Consider the following 24,865-nt stretch of genomic DNA (forward strand, 5'->3'; position numbering starts at 1 on the left):
AGTCAACCAAGCACAAAGCTCGCATTTCATCAGGAACCCGTATCCTAATTACTGATGAACAAGGTGCAGTTCTGGCATTACAAAGGTTTTCATTTATCCTCCTCAGCCGTTTTGGGGGTGGGGAACAGCCAACATTTACTACTTGCTTACTTCAGAAACACCACCACGAACTGCAAACTGCTAAGGATGCATCTGCTGATGCCACTAAGGTATTTAATTCAGTGGCACTCAGGAGGCTTGTTTGCCAACTAACCCAAGCCACGAAGCCTCATGCCTTGTATCAGCCAGCTGCCAACAGCTGTGGTGTCAGAGGAAGGGAGCCTGAAGCCACCCACATTGACTCCAGCGATCTGAGCACTCCCACGTACGACCCAGTTAGTCAGCAGTGTCACAGCCACTCACATACATATTCTTGAGTTCCATTTTCAGCAAAGGAAATGTTGAGGTTATAATATTAAACTCTCTGGCCACTGGCACCAGGAAGCCTCACGAGGCAGTGTTAGCCTCCCCGATTCGCCAAAAGGAAAGTAAAACGTGCTGCGTGGTATGCTTTGAAACATCAAACAGCAGCAAAGGAGAAGATATCTTTCCTTCAGGTATGATTCTAATTGCTGAGCCTTGCTTCCCTAGTAAAAATCCAACATGCATCCTTAGTCAATCTGCAGGAAAAAGTAGCTGAACTCTTCACTAAAAGAAACGCTTGAGCCCTCTTCTCTTTCCCCAGAAAGCTCCTCCTGCAGACACAGACCCCTGGCCCTGGGACAGGCAGCTTGCAGCGAGCAGTGACACAAGGTCACAGCAGCAGTGGGATGCCCTTCCCTGCGCACCCACCACGGCTGGCACTGGGGACCCCGCAGCATCAACAGGCAAGGTCACATTCCAGGGAGGCAGAGCGCAAAGACAGAGCGATGTTTATGTTCATTCACTTGCTTTTGCGATAGCTGGGTATTTAATCTCTGCAGCTCTTTTCTTTTGACACGATGGGCTCCTCTGGAGTCATCACAGCCTAAAGAGTTCATCAAGTAAACAAATCCAGATTTCAAAAACAGCTAGCACGCAGCTCACTCCCACGTCGCCGACGACTGAGAGCTCACTTCCATTTGACAGGCTCCAAACAAGAATACAACATTTCAAGTGGCCAGTAAGTAAATAAATACGACGAAAGCTCGATGAACTTAGCAGCACACCCAAAGAGCAGCATGTGGAGCTGGCAGGGGCATGAGCATGGCATGCAGGGGAGCCCCAGCCCCATGGGGTGGGCCACTACAGCTCTACAGATCCCTTAGAGAGAAAACCCTTGCCTGCTTTCTCACTCCTTTTCTTTCTCCCAGTTTGGGAATCTGTTACTGGGCTTGTAAGTGATGCAACCTGGTCTTTACCAGGTATTTTTACTTTCTTAAAGTCAAAATACAGTCAGAAGGTCAAATGAAATACAGCTTTTCCATACCTAACTGACTTTGTGAACTTCAGAGCAAAAATCTAACTGAAGAAGATGGCAGGGGCGGGGAGGTGGGGGTGTGGAATCAATAGATATTACTTCTAGAATTTTACTACAGTTCTCTTTTTTGATTGTTTTCCAAAAGTGCAGGAGGGAGAGGAAGAGAGTTTCAAACTGTCCAAAAATGGTAGAATTTGTGTTACGCTTAAACAAACCTCTGGTTCAAGTTGCCTTGAACTCAAGATCAGTATCTGCTCTGTATTATCAGACAACGTCTGATTTTTGTTCCTTCTCTTTTGTTTTCCTTTTTAGAGGTTTATTTTTGAAAGAGGACTATGTAACAGGGCCTCTTCCATTTCAGGAAAAGTAAACAAAATCCTTTGCAGGGAGGATCAGGGATGAAGGAACAAAGCCAGCTAGACTAAACTGTATGAAGGTGAATTTATTTGTCATCGTTTGGTATCACAGCAGCACTATGACTTTGATCAAGGTCATGGCAAGGTGCTGCACACAGACACGCTCACTCCTGCTCAGAAAAGCCTGCAGTTACGGCAGCAATAGGAAAGCCTTACTATTAGTCCCAGATTTTGGGTGGGGACCTGAATGAAAACAAAATAACACAGCAAATCAATGCCACGTCTGCAAAGCTAAGTTCCTAAACTGTGGTCCCAGCTCAGTCATAACTCCGTCTTTCTCCTCTTTACTCCTGGACTCATCTGGCAGACCACACCAGCTCAAAACATCACCTTTCCTCGGTACTAACTTATCTAAACCTCTCACCGTCAGCAGTGCAAAGCCCTGAAAGACACCTTTCCAGGGCAAAAAGCAACCAAGTCACCATGGAGGATCCATCAAGTCCTGAGCAGTTTTAGCACTAATACCCAAATGCAAAGAAACCACAGGTACAAAGGATTTGGTGGGATCGCTAGGACTTCTTGGGATAACTTGGCTTTCTTATTTGGGAGAACTAAGGGCTATGTGCTGCTGCTAAGACCAAGGTCCCCTGCAAGAGTTTATGTGCTACACCAAGGCTAATCATCTGGGTGCAGACATGCTCCTAAACACAAGAAATATTGGGGTGGACTCTCTAAACCAGAGCAGGAGAACCCTAGGAAAGTCCTCTCAGCAAGAGGACTGGACTCTGCCAGAGCTGGGTTTTGCCCAGAGCACTCAGGAATAGGAAATTAAATGGGCAGGAGAGAGGCCAACAACTTCTTTAGCCTGGTGGGGACAGGAGGCAAGCATGATAAATATTTAAGTTCCTGCTTATTAGGAAATGCTTGGCAAATAACATGAAGCCTGAAGGGGGTGTTAAAGAGAAGTATATTCAGTGTTATGGGAAAGTTAATGAGAAGCTAGAACCATTATGTATGTATCACATATGGAAAACTAGGTGAGGCCCCTATGGACCATTATATACTGTATGAAACTTTATAGACACCGTAATGCATTATTTTTAATGATTCCCTTGCCTACTTCAGGCCCTGGAAACCAAGAGCAGCTTGCCTAGCTTCCTCATGGTGTTTTAGCAATGACACCTTGCTTGTTGCTAGATTTCTGGGTTATTTTAATGAGAAATAATTGGGTTACTTTCCAAGATTCCACAAAGCCAATACGCACTGAATAAAAACTCTGAGAAAGTTGCTGCTGAGTTGCAGTGCTCTTCACATCCTCTGCCTTCTAGAGGGTTACCTCCCCTGGTAAACCATTTATCTACAAATATGCCCGCAAAAACATTGGCACTTCTGCTAGTTCAAGTTTGCATTGTCATCATCCATCTCTAGGGAGAGCCAGGCCACAGAAATAACCAGCTGCAACATCACAACGATTGCCCCTGCAGGAGATGTATATAATGAAAATTGAAAGCTGCAGGATGAACTTCTTACATACTTGTCCTTTTGGTTTATTCATCAGAAATAATTATCTGTGCTCGCATTCACAGGAGCACATACTTTATGATGTACATTAAAATTTAATGGATTTTTAATAATACTGTAACTACAGCAGAAGCAGAAAAAAAGACAGACATTAAACCATATGTGCTGTGTTGGTGGGTAAATGGTGTTGAGCAAACATCAACAACATGTAACCAGTTTAGCATCAGTGACGGGAAGAAGGAACTGTTACTTCCAGTATTTGAAAATCATAGTGATCTCTAATCTTGAACATTTAGCTTAAAGTCTCCCTCAGTGACAGAAAGTAGCGTATGCATGAAATGAGCAAACATGAGTTTCTGAATTTCAGGACACTGCAGGTGATACCCTTGGCCTTTGACAAGAGTCCAAACTCCCCAGCTCAGTTTCTCCACCTCTGCAATGAAGAGAAGCAATATGAATATACCCCACGACAGTGGCATGAGAACGTGTCTGAATTCTGATTTCTGTTGTGCAAATTAAAGTACTCCCCATATTTTACAAAGCTATTGATATCTATTCCTTAAGCATCAGCAGAAATTATTGCTCCAGCAGGAGAGACTGACACTCTAAACACTTTCCTCAGAAGCCACTCTGCAGCTAACTAGTCAGTGCAAAGCATCACCATGTCACCAATACTTGGACTGACACCTATTTATAGACTAAGAAATTATATACGTGGTGTCCCCACCAACAGTGACACATCTTCATTCAGGCATGAGTCACCTATTCACAAGCATGTATCCAAAAATAAATCCTATTTACCAGAATTAAATTCCACATGCTCAGAAGAAAATGTGTCCTTAAAAACAAAACAACAGGAGAAAAAGGCACGTTAGAAACCCAAACAATAGCAAACAAGCAGTGAAGTCTTCAGCCTGCATGTCTCCATGTTTCATACGATCATGCTGAGGCTGGAAACATTTAAGATATAACAATGGAGATGGTCGTACATTGTCATTTCAAACCCCTGCCAAGGTCACCAGAGTGCTACCATCCAAAAGGAAGTGTCCAGAATATTCTTGGCAACTCACACTTTGCAGAAATAGTAAGTATATTGCAGTTATTAGAGAGAACAGACAGAGTGAGCGCCAAGTAATCCCAGAAAATGTAGTGTTAAATAGAGGGTTCAAACCACAAAGCTGTTGATGGGGAATGTTAAAAATGTCAGCGTGGCTGAAAGACATTTGCCAGTGGTGAATGTCAAGTAGTGAGCTACTGTTCAGCAGATGCAATAAAAAAAAACTTAAGGGTACTTGGGTAATGGGACCAACATTACAGTTGTTGATACAAATTATATCCAGAAAGCAAAGAAATAAATGGATAAATAAATAAATAATGCAAAAATGGAACAAGTTCAAACTTCTTTTATAGTAATAGTCTCCAGTTGAGCATAATCACCAAAGCTATAGTGATAAGATTGCCAAAACGAGACAAACATCTGTGAGATGAATTCATCTCAGAGGGGAAGCCAACAGCTTGTTATCATTAAAGAGGCAATGCTCTCTCTGCGTTTGAACTGCAGGCCGCCTTGTTACTGCGTTTGCTGAGGCAATTGCACCAGATGTTGGCAGCTATCTTCAGATGGATGACAAGCACCTGCTGTTGGGGAAATTAAATGCTCGTCGGCCTCCTATCCTTCAGGGGAGGGTGGGCCGGGAGGGGAAGAGGGGGAGTGGTGATGGCTGACCCTCTGAAATAAACCTATTTATGCAAAGTGACAGTAAGTGCTGGTTTGCCAAGCAGGGAAACAGAGTGGAAATTCATTGGATCTCTTCCATTGCCCCCGGTGAAATCTGCTCCCACCCTCCCAGTCCTGACAATTAACACGGCACCAATCTGAACTCGCTAAACCACTCATCAGAGTAATAGAGTCAACAGAGGGACCTTCTCCCAAAAAGTCACTGTTTGCACAGCAACTTCCCCAGAAACGGAGCATCGCCACAGCGGAGTCTGCTGCACACCCTCTTTTCCAATAAACACCACTAGAACAAGCTTACAGCCCAGCACTTTCAGGCAACACAGTCCCAAAACACTTTGTAATGTCAGCGTTAAAATAAATAGATGCTCAAAGTGGAATCCTGCACACGCTCCTATTTGCTCAGATTTAAAATCAATGTCCTGGAACAGGGGTGCAAATGTAATCTCACTTTCACTACCAGCCGGTGGTACGTGAATGTGCCTTACCGGTTCGTTTCAGACCAGCCCTTCTCAGTATTAGGAGTGGCAGTAAAGGTCACGATGGGCACTGCAACTCATTTTTAAAAAGAAAACACATAGCAGCTTCTTCTCTGACAGACTTGCTAGTGTTTCAACTTTCTGTGAAAAGAAAAACTGCAAAATGTGAACTTTTATACAAGCAATCATTTCTTTATGATAAATCCAATACTCTTACTTCTTCAAACTTCCACAGTGATGACATTACAGCAAAGAAATACATTCTGTGATATATTCTGCCAGCAGGACCCATCAGAGCCCAGATCACTATTTCAACAACATTTTGCCCTGGACAACAAGTTGAAAACACCCTCAGTAATTCCTATTCACCCCAAACCTCTTGCGAATGTCCCTGACAGAGACAACATTTGTTTGATCTAAACTGGCCACATGCATTTTAGGTATCCTTCAGATTAAGAGGCAGTTAATCTTCATTCTGCTTAGATTATCTTAATTGGCTCTTCATTTGAGCTACTTTGCCCTTGTCCCCATTTCTGAAGTTATATTTATAAATACAGATACTGTACCACACACACATAGAGTACAACTACACACATCTCTCCCTCTCAGGGCTGGCACACATTACCCAGTACTGGATGATTATTGATAGGACTGACGCTGACTAACCTGCCATGCTTGGCTACCACTCCAACCAAAATATGCGCAGGCACATTTTTTCCCAGAAAATAAAATACTAAGTTCTCCTAACAGAGATATACATGTGTAAGATGGACATCAAATGAATTTCATATTCTACCTCTGCAGAATTAGCATAAGTTTAATGAAGCTGGTTGTACCTCAATATTGCATGTGTGAACAAAGCTCAGTTATTTCACCTCTAGGACTGACTGAAAATCATCTTGTTGATTTTTAGCACCCTAATGGAAAAATCACAGAAATAAATAAAAAAGAACAAGCACACAAATAAAACAAGAACCACCAGGCTCTGCACAGAACCCTCCACTTTAAAAATAAATTTTCCACCAGAAAAATTTAAGTTTTTAGAAATCAAGCTGCAGCTCACACCATGCTTTTTCCTCAACACTGTACAGCAGGGTGAAAGGCAGACACGGCTGGAACAAGTGCTCAAAGGTGGGCTGATGCGTGCACGGCTTTATTCCCGGGAGCACAGAGAGCTCCGCAGCCACGGGGCTGGGCACGGGATTGCCAGCTCCTGGGGACGGAGGGGAGGGAGCACCTGGCACCCCTCTGCTCACCAGCACCGAGTCCTGTGCGGTGCCAGCTGAACGGGTTACGAGTGACCGAGTATGGCCATTCATTTCCATGTGGAAAAAAAGTTATTACACCTCCTTCCAAGTAATGTGTGCTCTTTTTCCACATTTGGAACAATTTATATGAAGTTCCTCGTGGATACTTTTAAGAGTCCTTTTCTTAAGGGCCCAGACTCAGAGCTGTATTTAAAAAATCCTCACATTTCACATCCTATCACTCGATACTGGTGTATTTATTACGTAGTATGATGACAATAATCAAGTGGTTACTTTCCAATCAATTATGTTTTAACTAACTCACTTTAGCTGATGAGCCCACCCCAACTTTGTGAGCAGTGTAGTGCAAGCTTCAATTACACCATACAAAGTTTTAAATAACCGCTGCTATTTTTTCATTAGAGAGCCTATGTTAAAACATGAGTTTTCCCAAGGCAAAGCTTTGGCACCCCCAGTTGTAGCTACTTGAAGAACAGAAGTAATGTTCTGGACCCAGGTTATCACTTCGATGGGTGTCAGGAGCAGTGCCCACATTTATAAATATCTTCCTGGAGAGTCCAGGAAGCTGCACTTCAAGATGAGTGCCAAAGTGGAATCTGATGCAATTTCGCAGCATATATTGGAAATATCTATCAGAAAATTTTACCTCACTCCTATTGCTGTGGTTTAACACCACTATCCTTTGCTTTCGATGCAGCTTGCTGGGGCAGAGTTCATCTTGCTGTTATCTTTCTGCATAGCAGCCAGCCCCATGGGCCCCGCTCCAAAACAGGGGCTCCAAGCTGCTACCACAGCAAAACAAAAACAAATCGTTTCCTTCCAGAGAAGTTCTACACTACAACCCCACTCATCCACACTGCAGCTGAATCCAAGATCACTCCAGGGATAATTTGAAGATGTTACCAAACATGATTAACTAAATTTGTTAGGTATTTTATATAGCCTACTGGGTTTGTCTAAAATAAAAGCAGGGGGTGAAAAGCAAAATTGACTTCCTTGGCATCTCAGAAGAGATACAGGTCATTTTCACGGGTTTGGCTCAGTTGCAAAACTGATATAAAGACACTACAAACAAGCATTCACACACATGTAGGAGGACGAAACATGAATGTTTTCTTACAACTTTTTTCTCCCCAAACAGAGCCCCTGATTAATCACTAATTTCATTTCGGCTTTTGGTATGCTTCTGGGTCACCAATGGTGTATCATGCTCTGCAAGCTCAGGACCAAAACTGCTCCCCTACTATTATTAAAGAATGTGAGACACAATGTAGGGCACCAGCCATAACTTTATGGAAAAAAAAAATCAAATAATATAGCAGAGTTGTCTTAAAATAAATACATTTTAAACAAAGGATGCAGGCCCTGCCCTTATGGCTCCTAGGAGCTGGGGATGCTCAAGCTGTACCAATGGCAGAGCTGCACCGCCTGCTCTGCAGCGGCTGCCAAGCACAGACACCTGAACCAGCGCCGGTGCTACTGGCACCAACTCGGCCTCAGCCCCCTCTCACCGCTACCAGGGGTCGTCTTCAGTCTGCATCGAGTCCACACCGATGCAGGCTGCGAGCGTTGGCGTATTTACATTTCCCATGCCCTTCAGAGCTTACTAAGTAGGAAAGGTAAGGGAATGTAAGGCGAGATAAACAGCTTGCCCAAAGTCAGACAGCAAGTGGGTGGCACAGCGGGAAACAGAAGGCAGATGCTCAGGCCCCCGACTCTCCACCACAATTACCTCATCTCACACGGGTTACGGCGCTACAGCACAAAAGCTTCCTTGCCATTTCATTTAACCAGAGTAGAAAAGGAAATAAAATTGTACTTCAAACTTCTGCTGAGTTCTGATACAGCCTTCTTGCCCACAAATCCTGCCTTAACATTTCCTCTTTTCATAAAATCCAGGTAGAAACCAACAGCTAATTTATAACAAAACCACTTCCACAAAGCATGTGTCTTATTACAGACCACCTAAAAACTGACTTCCTGTGTACAACTTTTCATTGACAGAATGAAAACACTGACTTCTTTTCAAGCCACGATTAAGTTTCTCTGTTTAATAAAAAAAAAGCGCATGCGTGGGAGGGAGAAGAAATAACAAAAAGTGCTTTAGGCCATGAGGTACCCCTATATCCCAGATCCCTTTGTCACATGCCAAAGCAAAAATTTAAAGGAATATTCATTATCCTTTGGAATATCATGGTCATAACATTCAAATAAGGAAATCCAGAAATACTGGAACTTTCAAGCACAAGCAAAGGGCAGAGGCAGCAGCGTGAACAAGGCTGAATGCTGTTCCGTGCTACTGTAACAGAACAGCCCCCATAAATTGTGTTTTTCATTGTCCCAAACTTAACAGAAGCTGCAAACAATGACGTATTTGTCTATTGCTCGTTCTGTTTTAAGGAGGTGCAATGATTCAAATTAAGCAACTTCTCCCAAGGTACACCCTTAGATAGAAAAAAAGAATATAATGAGCTAAAAGCTATTTAACACCAGGTCTAGAGCTCAGAATCGCTTTGGAAGGGAACAGTGAGGTTAACAGCCTTAAAAAAAAATGCCAACACATTCTCTATTTTACTGCATATTACAAATGTTTCGGGAACTCCGGCTATTACAGACTAGAATGTAATTAAGAGTCAAAATCTGTCCCTTCATTTCATAAAATGTAACCAATTCACAAATATTGAATCTAGAAATACAGTGCTGAAAAATGTGAAAGGCTAACAGCTTGTCAAATAAAAAAATGACTTTTCTGCAAAGCAAATACTTTAAGAATAGACCATCCATGTATCCTACAGACCATTAAATCTACATATCAATGTCCAACAGATCTAACAATACAATTCAAACTGTATGCCAAGTCTAAATTAACTAAGCTTTCACTTTCATACAAGCAAAATTCCTTGCACCTCCCGACTCTGGCCTTAGCCCCAGGTCCACACAGACTTCCAAATCCCCCCAAAATGAACCCATGGCGAGAAAACCACCTTTTCTCATGCTAACAACTCTATTGTAATAACATCTTCAGAGGCCATACTCAAGGTCTCAGGGAAAAGTAAACCACTGGAGTGCTTAATACTACAACAGCGCATTAACTCGTTCACACCCAGGCAGCCTTGCCAAACAAGGAGGAGTTCTCTCTCATGTTTTCTTGATTCATATTTTCACAGCTGTCAGAGAGGAAAGCATGTAGGAAGCAAGTTACGTAAACCACCCGATGAGGCTGAACTCCTCGGTGTGGATCACGCCTCCTTCCCTCTGCCCCCTCCCAGCAGAGTTACACAGAGAGAGCAGAGGGACTTTTTGTCTATTACTCACAAGAGTTTATTTTTTTTCAAAGGTTAAACTGGTCATTATTTGCATTGCTGTCCGTGTTATAATGCATGACATTGTACAACCAAAGAAGGAAATTCTCATTCTCACATTTTGCTGTCTGCAGCCTCGCTGCTTTCAGCTTTAGTTTTCTTGCAAGACAGCACTATGGCTCTGCTAAGGTGTGCCTGGAGCAGAGACAGGGTTTGAGAAGTTACTCTCCTCTCACCTTGTTAACTGCCACTAGACAATAAGCCACGGCTACAGAAGGAAGAGATGAGAAAATTACAATCTTTCAAAAGCTCAACAGTTGCACAGAAAAAAAACAACATCAGAAACTAGATATTATTATTCCACTGGTCTGTTTTACATCTCACAGGAAATAGCAAGTGACTGTACAAAACGTTTCAGATCCAGAGAGGTAATTCAGAAATCCTGTCTTGTTTCAAAATTTCCAAGTCTTAAAAGCCATTCTTGAGGAAACAACATATACCAAGCAAAGTTGAAACATGCCTATGATTTTTCTGAGGGACCTCATGGCAAGCCAGAACAGAAAACAAAATTAATGCATACTGATCTGTTCCAATTTCATCTGAAAATTTAAAATAAAAAGCAAATGCCATACCCCCTTCCCCAAAAGTAATTTTAGGATTGCTGTGAAAGAAAAAAAATAGAGCCAATGCTTCTGCTTCAAGATTTTTAGAAGTAAAACAGCTGGGGCCACCAACACCAGCGCTGTTTTTCTAGCAGTCTGAAATAACAGTATGTAAAAATACTGTTTGTCCACAAAATTATTTCACACATCTCCTTTAAAAATCACCGTGCTTTTTCAAAAAAGTATGAATTTAAATGTATTCTCTCCCACGTAATAAAACATGATTTTTCTACAAGAAGTGTCATATACGAGCTGATCTAATAGTTCAAGACAACTGGAACGTACCTTTAACATAACTGTTCCCATCATGCTGGAAACAGGGGCTGGAAGGACACAGTAGCCCTTTCATTCAAAGGACTGTTCCCACCAAGACTGATTACAGTATTTTCAGTAAGAAGATTTTTTTACTCAGAATTCTGTTTCGATAATTGGGTCAAAAAGTGTATCTGGAGCCCAACAACATTAATATATCAATTAATGACCGCACGCAACCATTTAGCATTCATAAGCTCATCAGCCGGTCCCTCCGACCCACATCTCGAGCCTGGCTTGCACTGCACCAAAGCGGCCTCAAGACAAAGCGGGGGACTAGCAGCTGGGGCACCGAAAGGGTTAAAATCCCATGTCAAACAGCAAGTCCTGGCTCCAGACCAGAAGGGACATGGGAACCAGGGCAGCTGAGTTATAAAGGCCTTATTGTAGCAGCCCACTGGATTGGAAATGACTTGTAGGCCTAATGAAACAAAACTTTGGCAGTAAAACAGAATGAAAGGAATGAGACAATAAAAGAGAGGAACAAAGGGAGCAGAGTTGTTTCAGCTTAGGAAAATAAGCTCACTTTGTTGTTGGGAAAAGCCAAAGCCGATTAGGATAAACCAATGACTAGGCATAAGTCTTCCAAACTAATTACACAGTTCGCCATGTGAAGTATAATTGCAAGTCGCAAAATAAGGACTACACTACTTTCACAGGAGCTCTATAAAGGGAGCATTACCTAGTAAAAAACGAACCCTAAGAAGTCCCTTATCATCAGCTGCTTGCAGCTTAAAAGGTGCAGAACATGCACGTCCAGAGAGAAGTGCAATTCATTAGCGTTCGGGAGCTTTCTTCTGCTGGTCACAGTCCTCCAGGTGAGGCTTTAAGAGGCTGTTGCTTTTTTTTTTCCTTTTTTAAATTATACCAGAAGCCTTAAATGCTCCAACATGTCCTGATCTCAGAGAGCACCATTTTGCTTACACTTTCAGAAACCAATAAAACAGGTAGATCCACAGCCACAGCCCTGCTGATGGCTCAGGGCACTTGTGGCCTCTCCAGAGGGGAGGAAAGCGCAGCCCCACCGCGCTTCCCTTTGGATCGCCTCACTTCTAACACCTTCTCATTTAAATTCTTTTAAAACTTGGTCTTAACAGCCAGCTTTTCACACGTCAGTACAAGGGCAATGCTGCAGACCCTGGATGGGTTAACACAGCCAGTGAATTTATTTTGTTTGCAAGAATGTTTGAAACATCTTTGACTGAAATAACAGAGGATCACAGAAACAACTGCATTAGACTATCAGGATTAGGTAGTAAGACAATGGATTTTTTTTTTTTTCTCTTCTTCTTCTGATTGTAAATAGTTATGGCTTAGTTTGGAGTTTTGTTTTCCCGGCTTAGCCTCCTCACGTCCTCCTGTGGATCCTGCTCCCTGAAACCACTGGAAGGAGAAGCCTCAACCCCAAACTCTCGCCCAGATATGCCTCCCGCCGGCTGCCAGCCTTGGGCCTGCGCCGCCCTTATCGGAGGCGCTGGGCTGTGCTCCCCGCCCGTCTGCACCACGAGCCGTGCCGGGCTGCGTCCCACCAGGGCCTACGGGCGCCGCAGCCAGCCCCCCTCCTCGGCACCCAGACCCCCGTCCTCGCCTCTCTGGGGAGCCCCACAACGACTGTATGTGCACAGGTTCAGCATCACAAGCTCTAAGCATGCAGCAGTCACGAGCCTGTTAATTACACTGCTTCGTGCTCGTTCTGTTAAGCCTTTTTGGCTTCACTCAGGTAATTTTTCCCAGTCTTCCTCCACAGCTTACAGCAGCTAGGGATGCCCGTCTTCACAAAATGAAAGCTGGGACTCCTATAGATCCTAGGCTTTACAGAAAGAGAAAATAGTCGCTATCAGAAATTTCACGATCAAAGTCTCAGGGGTTATCATTACCACATATTTTGGTGCTCAAACGGGCAGGCATATTCACTGGTAAAGTCTGGGAAGACTGCTTATTAAAGCAGTTTTCTTTTTATTGCAGAAAAAGGTTCCAGCATTTACTTTTCAAAAAGCTGCAGTTTCAAATTCAACACTTTAGGTGCTTTCCTGCCAACTCCAGTTAAAGGAGTGAGTCCGCCTAGCCCCAAAGCTGGTAGCTGTTCTAACCACATCGTGTATTTTGAGAGCTACCTCCAGTTACCAAAACAACCTCCCCTGGCTGCAAAGCTCTTCTCTGCAGCAAGTACAAACAGGATTTCAAGAATCACAGCAGTAGGTAAGCCATTTTTTCCACACCAATAAATAAGCTCAGCACTTCAAAGAGCAAGTCACCTGAGATGCTCTTATCAAACATGGGCGGCTCCTGTACACATTAATTATGTAATGCAATTTTCTTTATTTTTTAAGAAAGCACTAAGCAAATGCAAACCTTGCCAATCGATCATGATGCATTGTTTGCACTGTAATGGCTTGACTGGAGAGCGAGGCTCGTGTGCTAAGCAGTGCATAGATGCATCACCAGCCCCTGCCACTAAGAGCTTGCAACCTGAGCAAGCAAGTCAAGGAAAGGTGGGGAAGCGGAATGGAGAAGGAAGCAGCTCCTACAAGGTGCCACAAGGCCAATCCCGGGTCATTATATCCGAATGCAACATCCCAACCACTGCAGCATATTAGCAAGTCTTCCAGTTTAGCTGGACCACAAGTCCGCATTTCCTAGGGTCATTAACTAGCTCTGCATCTTCTCACAACCAGAGCCTTGGGGAGAATCACCTCAAAACACCCCAAAAACCAAACCGTCTCAGCTGATAAACAGCAAAGTGCAGTACAGAGAACTTGAATGCCTGTGCGCGAGGTCAAGTCACGGTGACACAGCCAAGAAGCCTTTCCTCCAAAACATCACCGGCTTCACCAAACTCATCTCCTTTTCACAAGCTAGAATAGGGAAGCGTGAAACAGGGATGCAACTGGAAAAGGTCAGCCGGTAGCACAGGGGCCGAGCCCTGTGAGCCCGAGTCCTACAGGAGCTGAGCTCCAATGACTGGACCACGCAGCCTCAGCAGGACATACCGCAGCTCTACTGCCAGAGGAAGGGGTTCCGGCTTCGACCGCAACTTGTGCAATTATTTTCAGTGCCTTAATTTTTTAGCCTTCAAATTAAGACACTTGAAAAAAAATTTGATTTTCCAAAAGTATTGCCTTTGGAAAGCCAGACCTCTTTTAAGCTATCTCGAGAAAGGCAAAGCACGAAAGCAGGACTGAAGTGTCCCGAATCACTAGTCACTACTGGAAAACGCAGCCTAGTTGTCTACATTCTCGGGGACTGTAAAATTGCAAGCATGAAACTACCAGATGGCGAAATTTAAAAGACTATATTAAGACAGCATCCAGACAATATGCAAAGCACTTACACTGAAACTATTATTAACTTCAAAAATACAGGTTAGAGGAGTTCTGCAATTAGAAGTAACTACAGAAGAAAGATCCAAAAGCTCATGTAATCCTTTAATAAAAGGCTCAGCAGGCTGTAAACATCCTGCCGGAATCGAAGATTATTATTGAAAATAAAATGAAAGGTTTGCAAAACAACTATCAATCCAGCACAGGAACAATTTATAAACTCCCCTCCTCAGCCCTCAATAAATACTGCCTGGCCAAGGCTTTTCAGGGCAGATAAAAGAAACATAAACTAACTACAAGGAATGGGAACTGCTTTGCTTTGGGACATCCTGCTGTGTCCTTACGCAATCAGGCATCTAAATCATCAATTGATCCACTCCAAAAGACAGGAATTGAGCTGTATGGAGCCCCACGGACCATAGGGCTGACAGGAGTCTCCAGGGAAGGTGGTACCATAAACTGCCTTCAAAGCAGACGGCTCTGCAAGCTCTTCACCTTGTCGGACTCCTGACCAAGCACCCAGAAGCCCTGGGGATCCAGGAAGCTCCAGGGAAGTCAGTGGCGCTAAGCTCCAGACAGAGCCTGGACTGTGGGGTTTGAGCTGTCCCATCACTGAAAAGACTATTCTGGCAAGGTTCAGGTTTCCTTCCTTGCGAAAACTTTTTTTTTTTTTTTAAATCATGTCAGGATTCTACATATATTTCCAAAGCAACTTGCATAAGGATTTTTTAATAAGAAATTAAATGGATATTCTAGTGACTTCCATATTACTTTTGCTATTCACGTGGTTCCTTCAGGCATTTTCACAACTTAATGAGCTCTCTCAAATACATCTATCTGCTCCTTTCGCCACTGGAACCAGGGGTAAACAGAGGGCTGATTTTATGGAGTAGACAACTGTGTAATCATTCAGCTAAGGGTCAAATTCTTCCTGAACATAAACAAATTCACCTCCCAATGATTCTTTTTTCTTTAAAGAAGGTAAACAGTGTTGGCAGTGTTGTATACATACACATGCAACAAACAGAAAAGGAATTCCAGAAGCGATTCCAGAGGCTTCGAGAAATTACACTGAAAGGCAAAAAACGTGGCCCTCCTTTGAGCATAGGCCTCACTGCACTTCTGTTTTTCAAAACACACTTTAAAAAGAAAGGGGGAGAAAAAGAAGAATTCAAAATATGTAGTGCTCACTTGGGCAGGAACTTACCTTGCCAAACTGTTCAAAGTATTGCTTTACGTCTTCCACTACTGTATTAGCCGATAATCCACCTACAAATATTTTCTTTGTTCTTGTGACCATCTGTAAGAAATTACAAGACAAGCATACGGTTTAACCAGATTATTTCAAACAATATGTGGAAAAAAGAAATATTCTTCAGATGCCATCCCTAACCCAGTTAATGAGAATATTTCTGTACAAAAGCAATTCAGATTCTATTTGATTAGATACTTCTTTTTTTCTTTGTCTTGTTTTGGTTTTATTTGAGAAATGGCTGAGTAAAGGCACTCAATAACAACTCTAGCCCCCGGATATTTTTTTTTAATAAATGATTTTTATTGTGCTTCTCAATGCAAATATAAGTGAAAGAGGAGTCCAAGTGTCATATCCTCATAGCTACTGTCTCAAAAAGACGTGCCATTTCCCCCGCTTTTTCCCTAAAGACAGAGTGCATGCTCTTTGGCAGACAAAAGGTAATTATATCAAATCAAAGCGATGTGTTATTAAGTTTCCATGGGTCAGTTTAAAAGGAACTTGCACAGTCACTTAAAAAATAATCAAATGACGAAAGATAGCAAGAGCCACCGGTGCAGTCCTCTAGCTGCCACAAACCATGTTTCAGCTGAAACGCTCACAGTATCGCCATCCATCAGGGGCTGGATCAGGCCCTTCAGAAACCCCTTCGTGTTCCCCAAGACCACAACTGAGCACCCAGCTCTTCTTCCTGACCCACAGGCCCCCCAAGTTTGGTCCATACAAGGTGACGGGATGATGCTGGATTCCCTACAGAGAGCGTACTATCAGATAACCCATTATCCACAACCCGTAACCCTTTAAGACAGGCAGGATCCAGCCCAGGGACCCAAACCCCAGCGGTGGCAGGGGAAGCTGGTGTCTTTGGTGGGCCGATCCCAAACCACTTGAGCTTTGTGGGCCACCTTAAATCAAGGCTGATTCAGGACAACGTTGTCAGCACACTCCAGAGGGGCAGGCATCATCCCGTATGCTTGGACGTAGGGGAAACGCCCCAGCTCACAGCAGGCAATGCCCTTACCACTAGAGACAGCAACTCATCAGCAGCCTACACCACCATACAGAGATGTTTTAAAGTCAGCGTCGCATGTTAACTCAAGAAACCAACAAACATGTCAATAAGAAATGCATGCATTTAAATACGCTTGAGCTTGTTTTCTGTATGACAGAAATTGGACGAAGCAGCCCACTTACAACAGCAAGGGAAAAAACGCCCCGTAACTCCAGGACTCGCTTGGTTAAACAACGGCCGGCAAATGCTGAAGCAATGCAAAGGGAGCAACACTGGGCATTTGGCCGGAGACAACTGCTGTGCAGCTGCTCAGTGCAGAGCCTAGATTGTTCTCACTTTTTTATTTTTTTACTAAAGACAGGATACATTTTACGATAGCTACTGAAGGTCGCAAGGTGCAGCCCAGCACCTTTTCTCTGCGCCGAGGTGCTGGGGGCTGCCTCGAGGGTCACCACGCTCCTGCGGCAGTATGGCAACCCCATCACACCACAGGCTCCCACGTGGCTCTGCCCCCACACCACGAGACCCCGTTCCGCACATCAGACCCACTGAGAGCAATGGTGCTCCCCAAACTGGCGCCGGCCCAGCTGGGGTTTGCCACACGAGTGGAACTGCGGTGACAAGCTGTGCTGCGTGGCTGCAGGCAAAGCTTTCGCAAAACTGAGACACCGAACAAAAAGCTTGGAGTAGCCCCAAATTCTCTCAGTGCAGAACAAATTAAACATCACTCTCGTCTCCACTGCCATTCAAATTAACCAGGGTAGATATTTCCCTCAATCGGCCCCTAACCATGCTTTACAGAGCTTCATTATTTTTTTTTTTAAGTTAGGAAGAGAGGGAAAAAAAAAAAACCACAGTGTAAAAATTCAATTATTTTTTCCTGGCTGCAATCTAGGACTCTGAAATTGAAGCCCAAGCATACATTTTTCTGTAGAAAATTGTCATTTACAAATAAAGAATTGGCTAAAGCCGACTTGTAACTAAAGGATTTTGCAGGGCTGTCAAGAGCCCTCTGCCTGCCAGCATCTGATTTAAGATCAGGCCAAGCTTCTGTTGTCATACAAAAGAGGGAGGAAAGCAATTATTCTAAAGCAATATTTGAAATTATCATCATTTTTATATTTGACCAAGAAAGAAAGAAAGAAAAAGAGAGCTACTTCTTTTAGAAGCAAGATTGAAGGTTAAAGAAAAAGGCTACTTTATTTCAATAGCTTCAGTCAAAGAAAATATTGGTAATGACAAGCAAATTCACAACATTTTAATGCCTAGAGATATGTTGCGAGCTGGGAAATGGTTTCAGAAATCATCTCTTTAGTACAAAAGTGAAGGACAAAATTAAGTCTGCTTTTACAATCTACGTTTTCCTGAAGAGACGGTTCAATTGCTTTGTTATACATACTCCCCGCAGCAAAAAAACAGAAGTAATGTGTAGCCTTAGCAATTCCTCCTATCCTGATGCGCCTCAACAGGAGGTTTCGTTGCCTTCCCTTCATCCGTGGCACAAGGTACCAGTGTGCCCCCAGACTCGCCACGGGCTGAGCCAGGAGTCTCTTCCTCACCCCTGTCTCCCACGACGCAACGACCACCAGCAGCCCAGGAGACGGGGTCATGACAGAGGTGCAGGTTTGGAAACCAGCCTTTTCCCCATAAAGATCTGGATGTGCGCAGCGGTGGTGAACGGATGAAGGCCGTTCACCGTGGTGCCACGACAGGCTCCCGCAGCCGGCAATGAGGCCAGCACAGCGCCCAGCTCGGATTCAGCCCGGGGCGCCTAGGAGAACCCCAGCAGATGAGAAGAGTTGCCGTTTGTGCTGGAAGCACCCATTTCTTTCTCAAACATTAACGCCAGGTAAACTGCTGTACGCAGTTGACTTGTCTATGCTGGTACAGCCTCACCAATTTTCAATTATTAGATAACTGTGGTGGGACTCAGACCAACTGGAAACAAAGCCTCCAACTCCTGCTCTAACCTGCAAATCCTCTCTCATTAGCTAAGCAGACGAGTTATGAGGCAAGGCTTCATCAGGGTAAAAACTGCAGAGCACTGTGGTCCTGCGCGGCACGGGGCTCCCAGGCTCCCATGGAGCGGAGCTTTGCAGCAGGCCCGCAGCCCAGAGACTCAGAGCCCAGACTATTAGCCCAACAGCTAACAGCCAAAGGTTTGCAAATGTGTTAGCCAAACATGATGGAGCATAAAAAAAATAAAAGTATTCACTAACTCAGGGATTTTACTACACCAAGGACACCTTCTGTGTAGATCAGCCACTGAATCATCAATAAAAAAAGATTTTAAAGCACATCAAATCGCCAGGACCAGGCACATTCATGCCCAAGTTCTGAGAAAACTGACGCTAACTAGAAAGTCCCAAAAACTCTCATTGCTAATGGCTCTGAGGGCACAGGAGGAGATCACCTTATTTCTCACTAAGTACCCTCAAGCAGGAGACAGGGCACTGGCACCAATGGGCTTCTGGTTCATCCCAGTGAGTGATGTTCTTACTATCTGATATGATATTCTTCACCATCACCTCCCCAGATCTGTGCTTGTTTCAGGGAGGAGAAACAAAAGGTTAAAAAATATTTCATGAAGTACGCTTAGTGCTGTTTAGTAAATGTTAAAGATGACAAATGATCAGAGGCACAAGGAACTGAGCCAACTGAAGAGTTCCTCTTTTAAAAATTAAAGTTGTTTTTTTTTAATCAAAATTTCTCATTTGGCTCAGAAAATAAATCAGAATATCTTTAACAAAAAAAAAATCTACAATTTTATAAAAACATTTATGTATATATGGAAGAAAAACACTCATTATAATTTTTTTTTTTTAATTATAACAAAAAGCCCAAAACCTAAGAGTCCCCAGCCTGAAGTGCCTCCAGCAAAAGTCACTGAGGATCTTTATCTTTTACCGCGAGTAAATTTAGAATCTGCTTTCTGGAGGTTGCTTATAACAGGGCCGCTCCCGCAAACAGCAAAAGGGAGTCGCCTGTAGTGATTTTGGGTTCCATCCCTCAGACAGCAGCTCCATCTGCTCTTTGCCTGGGGTGGGAACGGCAGGGTTTGGGTAATAGGAAGTGATCTGTGTGAATCAATCACAAATCCGTGTTTTATGAATGACTCCAAGAGGTCTAGGTCACTCAGAAACCACAATACTTCCAGCTTCATGTCTTTGTTTCTAATTCGCAGTATAATATATCCATCATTCACTATTGCAGGGCTCTGCAAAATGTAGATACTAAACGTTTTTGGAGCTTTTGTATACTGAAGGTGTCTCTCTCTCTTGCTGCAGAAGGAATCGACAGGGAAGAGTTAGATCTAAGGTTATAAAGTCTGTTAATTGTAAGTACCTGCAGAATTGCTTTGTTTGTATACTGTTAGTGTTGCAGTTAATCAAAACACATGTGACTACTCCTGCAAAAAGAGTCATTCAAGGTTACAATCTCTTTACTGGCTTGGCTTTTGAAAAATATATTCGTCTTTGTGTTCTGAAACTGAGCAAACACTTCAGGTGGTGCAGAAGCAGGAAAAAAAACACCCTACTTCAGCAAGACAAGTCTTCTGATTTTAAGCCATTTTTTGCAAGGTTAAGGTTGTAATTAGATCGGTTTGGGGCATATCAGGTAAATCTTCTCTAAACAACAGGCTGAAGATGCAGTCTCTGGAAACAAAAATCCTGTCCCACTCAAACACGTCAATACACTACGTGGGCTAAAACCAACTGACTCAGGTAAAATGAAGGAACTGCTGTTTTGCGAAGTTAGAGCCTCCAGTTCAGTGTCCGGTGATATCCTTGCATACTCATGTATGAACTCTGTTCTCGTTTTCTTGGTGGTTTTTTTTTTCCCCCACTGAAACTGTCTTATTATCATGACTATTAAAAATTAATAAAGGGGATTTTAAGCTCATGAAACACTTTGCAGAATTCTTAGAATTTCAAGATCTCAAGCAACAAGTATCCGCTACTCTTTTCAGATGAGCCAAAGCCCAGTCTATGTTTAACACAGGAGTTACATATTTGACTTCAGGGTAATGGTTTTAAGTATCAATTCCCTACTGTTCTTTACACAGCTTTTTTTTTTTTGCTGTCCTCCCCGCCCCACTTTTAATGAAGAGCTCCTGGCTTAGGAGGCGTGGATGATGAGGTTGGAAAGAATGAGTGCTTACATCCAGCTAGCACAGAAAGGAGACTGAGTGTGTCACTGGCAGGTCTCATTGCAAAGTAAAATGCACGTGCTTTGAAACTGGGTTATCCAAAGGTACAGATGCAGTTAAAAATGACCTGGGCAAATGCAGATGGCAGCAGAGTCAGAAATGCAGGAATATTCTGCATGCCCTCACATCTTTGCTTGAAACAGGACTACTTTCTAAATGAGCAGCCGCTCTCTAAAAGCAAGAGGCAGAGACAGGCGCTGAAGCAAACCAACACACACGGGGCTCAAAGAACGCCCTGGAAACTGGTGCATGAACTCAGCTCTGGTGCACGCCTGTGTGGAATTCATTAAGGCTTTGCATCCTCAACTTCTCAATACAGTGGAAGTGGACTAGAGTACTAATAGTCAATCTGCATCGCAAATTGCTGAAATTAGCATTAATTTCAGATTAAACTAATTATGCATATATAACTGTTTTCCAGAGCACTTTCCTCTTTCTTGTATGATAGCGTGTATGCGTGGGTGCATGCGTATTCCAGCTTGCTCACCTAATCTGCAGTTTGACATTTCATCATTTCTAATGTATCCGCCTTCTAAATAGGTTTATAATTGGAAAAATCATCTTTGGTATATATGCTGAACTGTATTTTATACCCCATTGTGTTGTACATTCAAACTACAGCATTACCTCTAATTAAAAACAACAATAACTCATGTAATAGGGGAAGTGATCTTGTTAACTAAATTGCTAGGCTTCTTTGGCAGAGCACAAACCATAAGCAAGAATTCTCCAGGTTTTTTTTTGCCTCTGGGATCCTCACAGCAAGTTCCAAAAAGCTATTAAAAAACCAAACTGAAACATGATGCAAAGCCCACGATAAAAAAGGCAACGTTTACTGAAAACTGCCAACCCTTCTCCATTCACCAAGTAAGAGAACACCCCAGGAACCATCCCCTTCCCCAATACTGCTGTACGGTTGACAACTGATGAATATATTTTGCTGAACATTGTGTACCATCGGCTAGCAAATATTAGACTCTCAAGCTCCACAACAGCAAGAGGAACTCAATCCTGTGCAAAGGCAGCATGGCTTTACGTGCCACGTACAACACGCTTAAGTGTTCAAAATAGGATTTCAGCAAGACTTAAACGGTGCAAATACCTTGTGCCTGACCCCTGTGTAAGCTAATGTCATCCTGTGAGAACCGACTCAAGCTATAGAAAGGTATGCAGGAATGAAAGAGCTCTTTAATCCAAACAAGCGGCACAGATTCCCAGCAGGGTAAATCAGTTCCCTTGATTTCTGTGGAAAATACAGATGGATTGTATTCTCCCAAACCATTCATAAGTGAAACTGTTAGCTTAGTCCCTGCTGTATTCCCAGTTTTTGGCTGTCTTTGGTTTTGCTGTTAACTTTGGGAGGGTCAGTTTTTGGCTGGTGTTTTAGTTTTCTCCCTCGATGACTATGGTATCAGTAGGAGGCAGAACACAGAAAGTGATTTTTATATGACAGATTGAATTGGCAGCAATCGCCAAAGCCATCCTTGGAGTTTCACAAGCAAATCTGGCCTGGGTCCAGCAGAGCCCTTCCTGGTCATCTTCCTGACTACGGCCAAATTTAACTCTCTCATTCGCCCCCCTGGGAGGACCAGCCCCTTATTCGCCCGCAGGTACAGTTAAGCAATGGCAGCCCGTCACAGGCCACAGCCATCCCCCCCAGGAAGGGGCCCTCCCCAGAAGAAGGGCTTGCTGTCTGCGCAGGAGCATCCCGCACCTTCCCCTAAGCACCCTGCAAACCACCCCCTGCTCTCCAGGCACAGCAACGCGTTGACATGCGCCACCACGAAGAGCTCCCTTCATGGGAGATCCAATCTCCTGAAAACTAGCCCCAGCTGTGAGAGCTCAGCATTTTTTTTTTTTTGAGCAAAATCTGGCTTCAAGCTTCATATCAAAAGATACAGTAAAATTCACCAGAGCCAGACTTCACACCCTCCAGAGAACAGGAATAGATCATAGCCCCACAGCCTCGCTATAACCAGTTATATCACATCCCTTAGGGCTGCTCCCTTCTACTGTGCTCTATTTAACTCTTTTATGGGTTACAGAATCAAGGTACAGCGGCAGGAAGAGTGGAGCAGAGAGAAAATCTATTTAAATGCCCCCGGTTGCTTTAGCTTCTCATGGTAAGGAAAGTAACTCTAAATATTCGCTGAGTGCAGACAACTTACCTAACATGCCTGCTTGACTACTGTTCAGCAGTGCTTAAAAACTGCATTAATAAGTTTAAATAAAAATAATTATTTTTAAAGGAATACATCTCAGGACCACAAATGGAGAGCGCTGCCCAATATGACTATGTACTAGGGGTGGGACTTTTGCAATGCCCATATAATGTAGGGACAAAGGTCCCAGTGGGAAGCAATTAAGACTCCGCTCCTAAATCTACAGGATACTGGCAGAACTTCACCTTGTACAGAGAGAGACAGAGAGAGATGGCATTCTGCCCAGGGACCTCACATTCAAAGACACGGCAGCAATATTTGATGGGAACAGCATTAACTGACTATTACAACTTTCATCAATTCCTCTATTTATATTCTACTGTCTCCTGGAAAGAAACATCCTGTGCCATATCCAAAATACAACCAGAAAACTTTTGTCCTCCAGCAGGACATACAACTGTGAAAGAACATGTTTACAAGGGCATGTTCAAGGTCGATTTGGAGTAAGGCTCTACAGGTGAAGCAGGGTGGACTAAAGTAGGTCAAAGTGGGAAATCAAACTAAGCAGCTTCCCAAAACATACCCAAGTCCTCATTTTTTAGTCCAGAATAACACAAGGAGAAGGCAACCAGCCGTCCCTGATTCCCCAAACCCAGGAGGGGCATGCAGCATGACAGACACTGCATGGAGGCTGGATATAGCAGTGAGTGGCATTTTCTTCTGCCAAAGAGCGGGCTGCCTCTCCCGTACAGGCTGCACTGTTGCAGATCTGCTGAAAGCAGAGATTTGTGTGGGGCTTCCACAATTAAGAGCGGCTGAGGGCCTGCCCCAGAGGGCAGCTGACCACAAAGGCCAACAACTTCAAAAGCTGCGTGCTTGGAGTTGGATGCCAAAATCCATACTGAGGCACTTAAGTGGCCTAATTTTTCCAGGTCCTGCAGCTCCCATTGACTCAAAACCCTCATCCAAGAGTCCTCACAATATTTTTTGTGATTTGAGTCATATCAACCCAATTAAAATCTATAAATCTGTTAGAGCAAAAGCAGTAGGCAAAATTGAGTAAGTACCTTTGATTGTTGCCATATTTGCATACAGCTGCAGTTGCTGCCTGAAGCATCGCCAGCTCCTGGGTGCTGCAGGCACAAGGGCAGACATTCCCACCGGCCACCCTCAAGCTTTTCCTGAGGGCGAGCACCAAACGGCTTGTGGAAGCTCAAGCAGAGTCATGTTCAACCAAGAGCTGCTGCCTCCTAACCAGGTGGGCTGCCCAAGCCCGTCGCCACATCACTGCTGTCAGCGAGGAGCCAAAACACGGATCCTGCACAGGCCTCTTCCACCGGCTGGCATTGGTGCTGGACGAACTGTCACAGGGCAAGGCATCAACCGATTTGCAGGGGACATGCTGTTATCCCACAGGCAAAAACTTTTCCTTCTTTGACTGCTCCACACTTACCTCTAATGTTAAGAGAGCACGCACAGGCAGTTACACTGTTCAGCCAGCCATACCTTTTAGCATGCAAGCAGCTTGCTCTGCCAATGTGCCCCAAAGCACGTGGTTCCACAGCTAGAATTGCTTTTATGGTGCTGCCAATGAACCTTTCTTTAAGCATGCACTTACAAAAAGGAGAAGGAAGAAGTGTAATTGGAGGTTTAACACAGTGTTTAACAAAAACCAATAGCACAGTCCAATTCGGAGACTAAGAAAAGTGAGAGTTTGTAAATTGTTCCAGCTCCAAACACTGAGGTCAGTCCAAAAAAAAGTTTATTGCCGCTACAGTGCAGAAAGCAGACATAATTTAAATACTTCTAAGTTGCTATCAACTAATTTTTCATGAC

General features: G+C 43.7%; 1 protein-coding gene across 1 annotated transcript in view; it reads right to left on the bottom strand.

The window, feature by feature from the left end:
* Positions 1-24,865, bottom strand: part of MSI2 (musashi RNA-binding protein 2) — a 261,841-nt gene that overhangs the window by 162,050 nt on the left and 74,926 nt on the right. Inside the window, exon 2 of the mRNA XM_009318791.1 lies at positions 15,601-15,693. Coding sequence (XP_009317066.1) covers positions 15,601-15,693 — 93 coding nt within the window. The remainder of the gene's footprint in view (positions 1-15,600; positions 15,694-24,865) is intronic.

The sequence above is a fragment of the Pygoscelis adeliae genome, unplaced genomic scaffold (assembly GCF_000699105.1).
Source record: "Pygoscelis adeliae isolate BGI_AS28 unplaced genomic scaffold, ASM69910v1 Scaffold392, whole genome shotgun sequence".
Classification (NCBI taxonomy): domain Eukaryota; kingdom Metazoa; phylum Chordata; class Aves; order Sphenisciformes; family Spheniscidae; genus Pygoscelis; species Pygoscelis adeliae.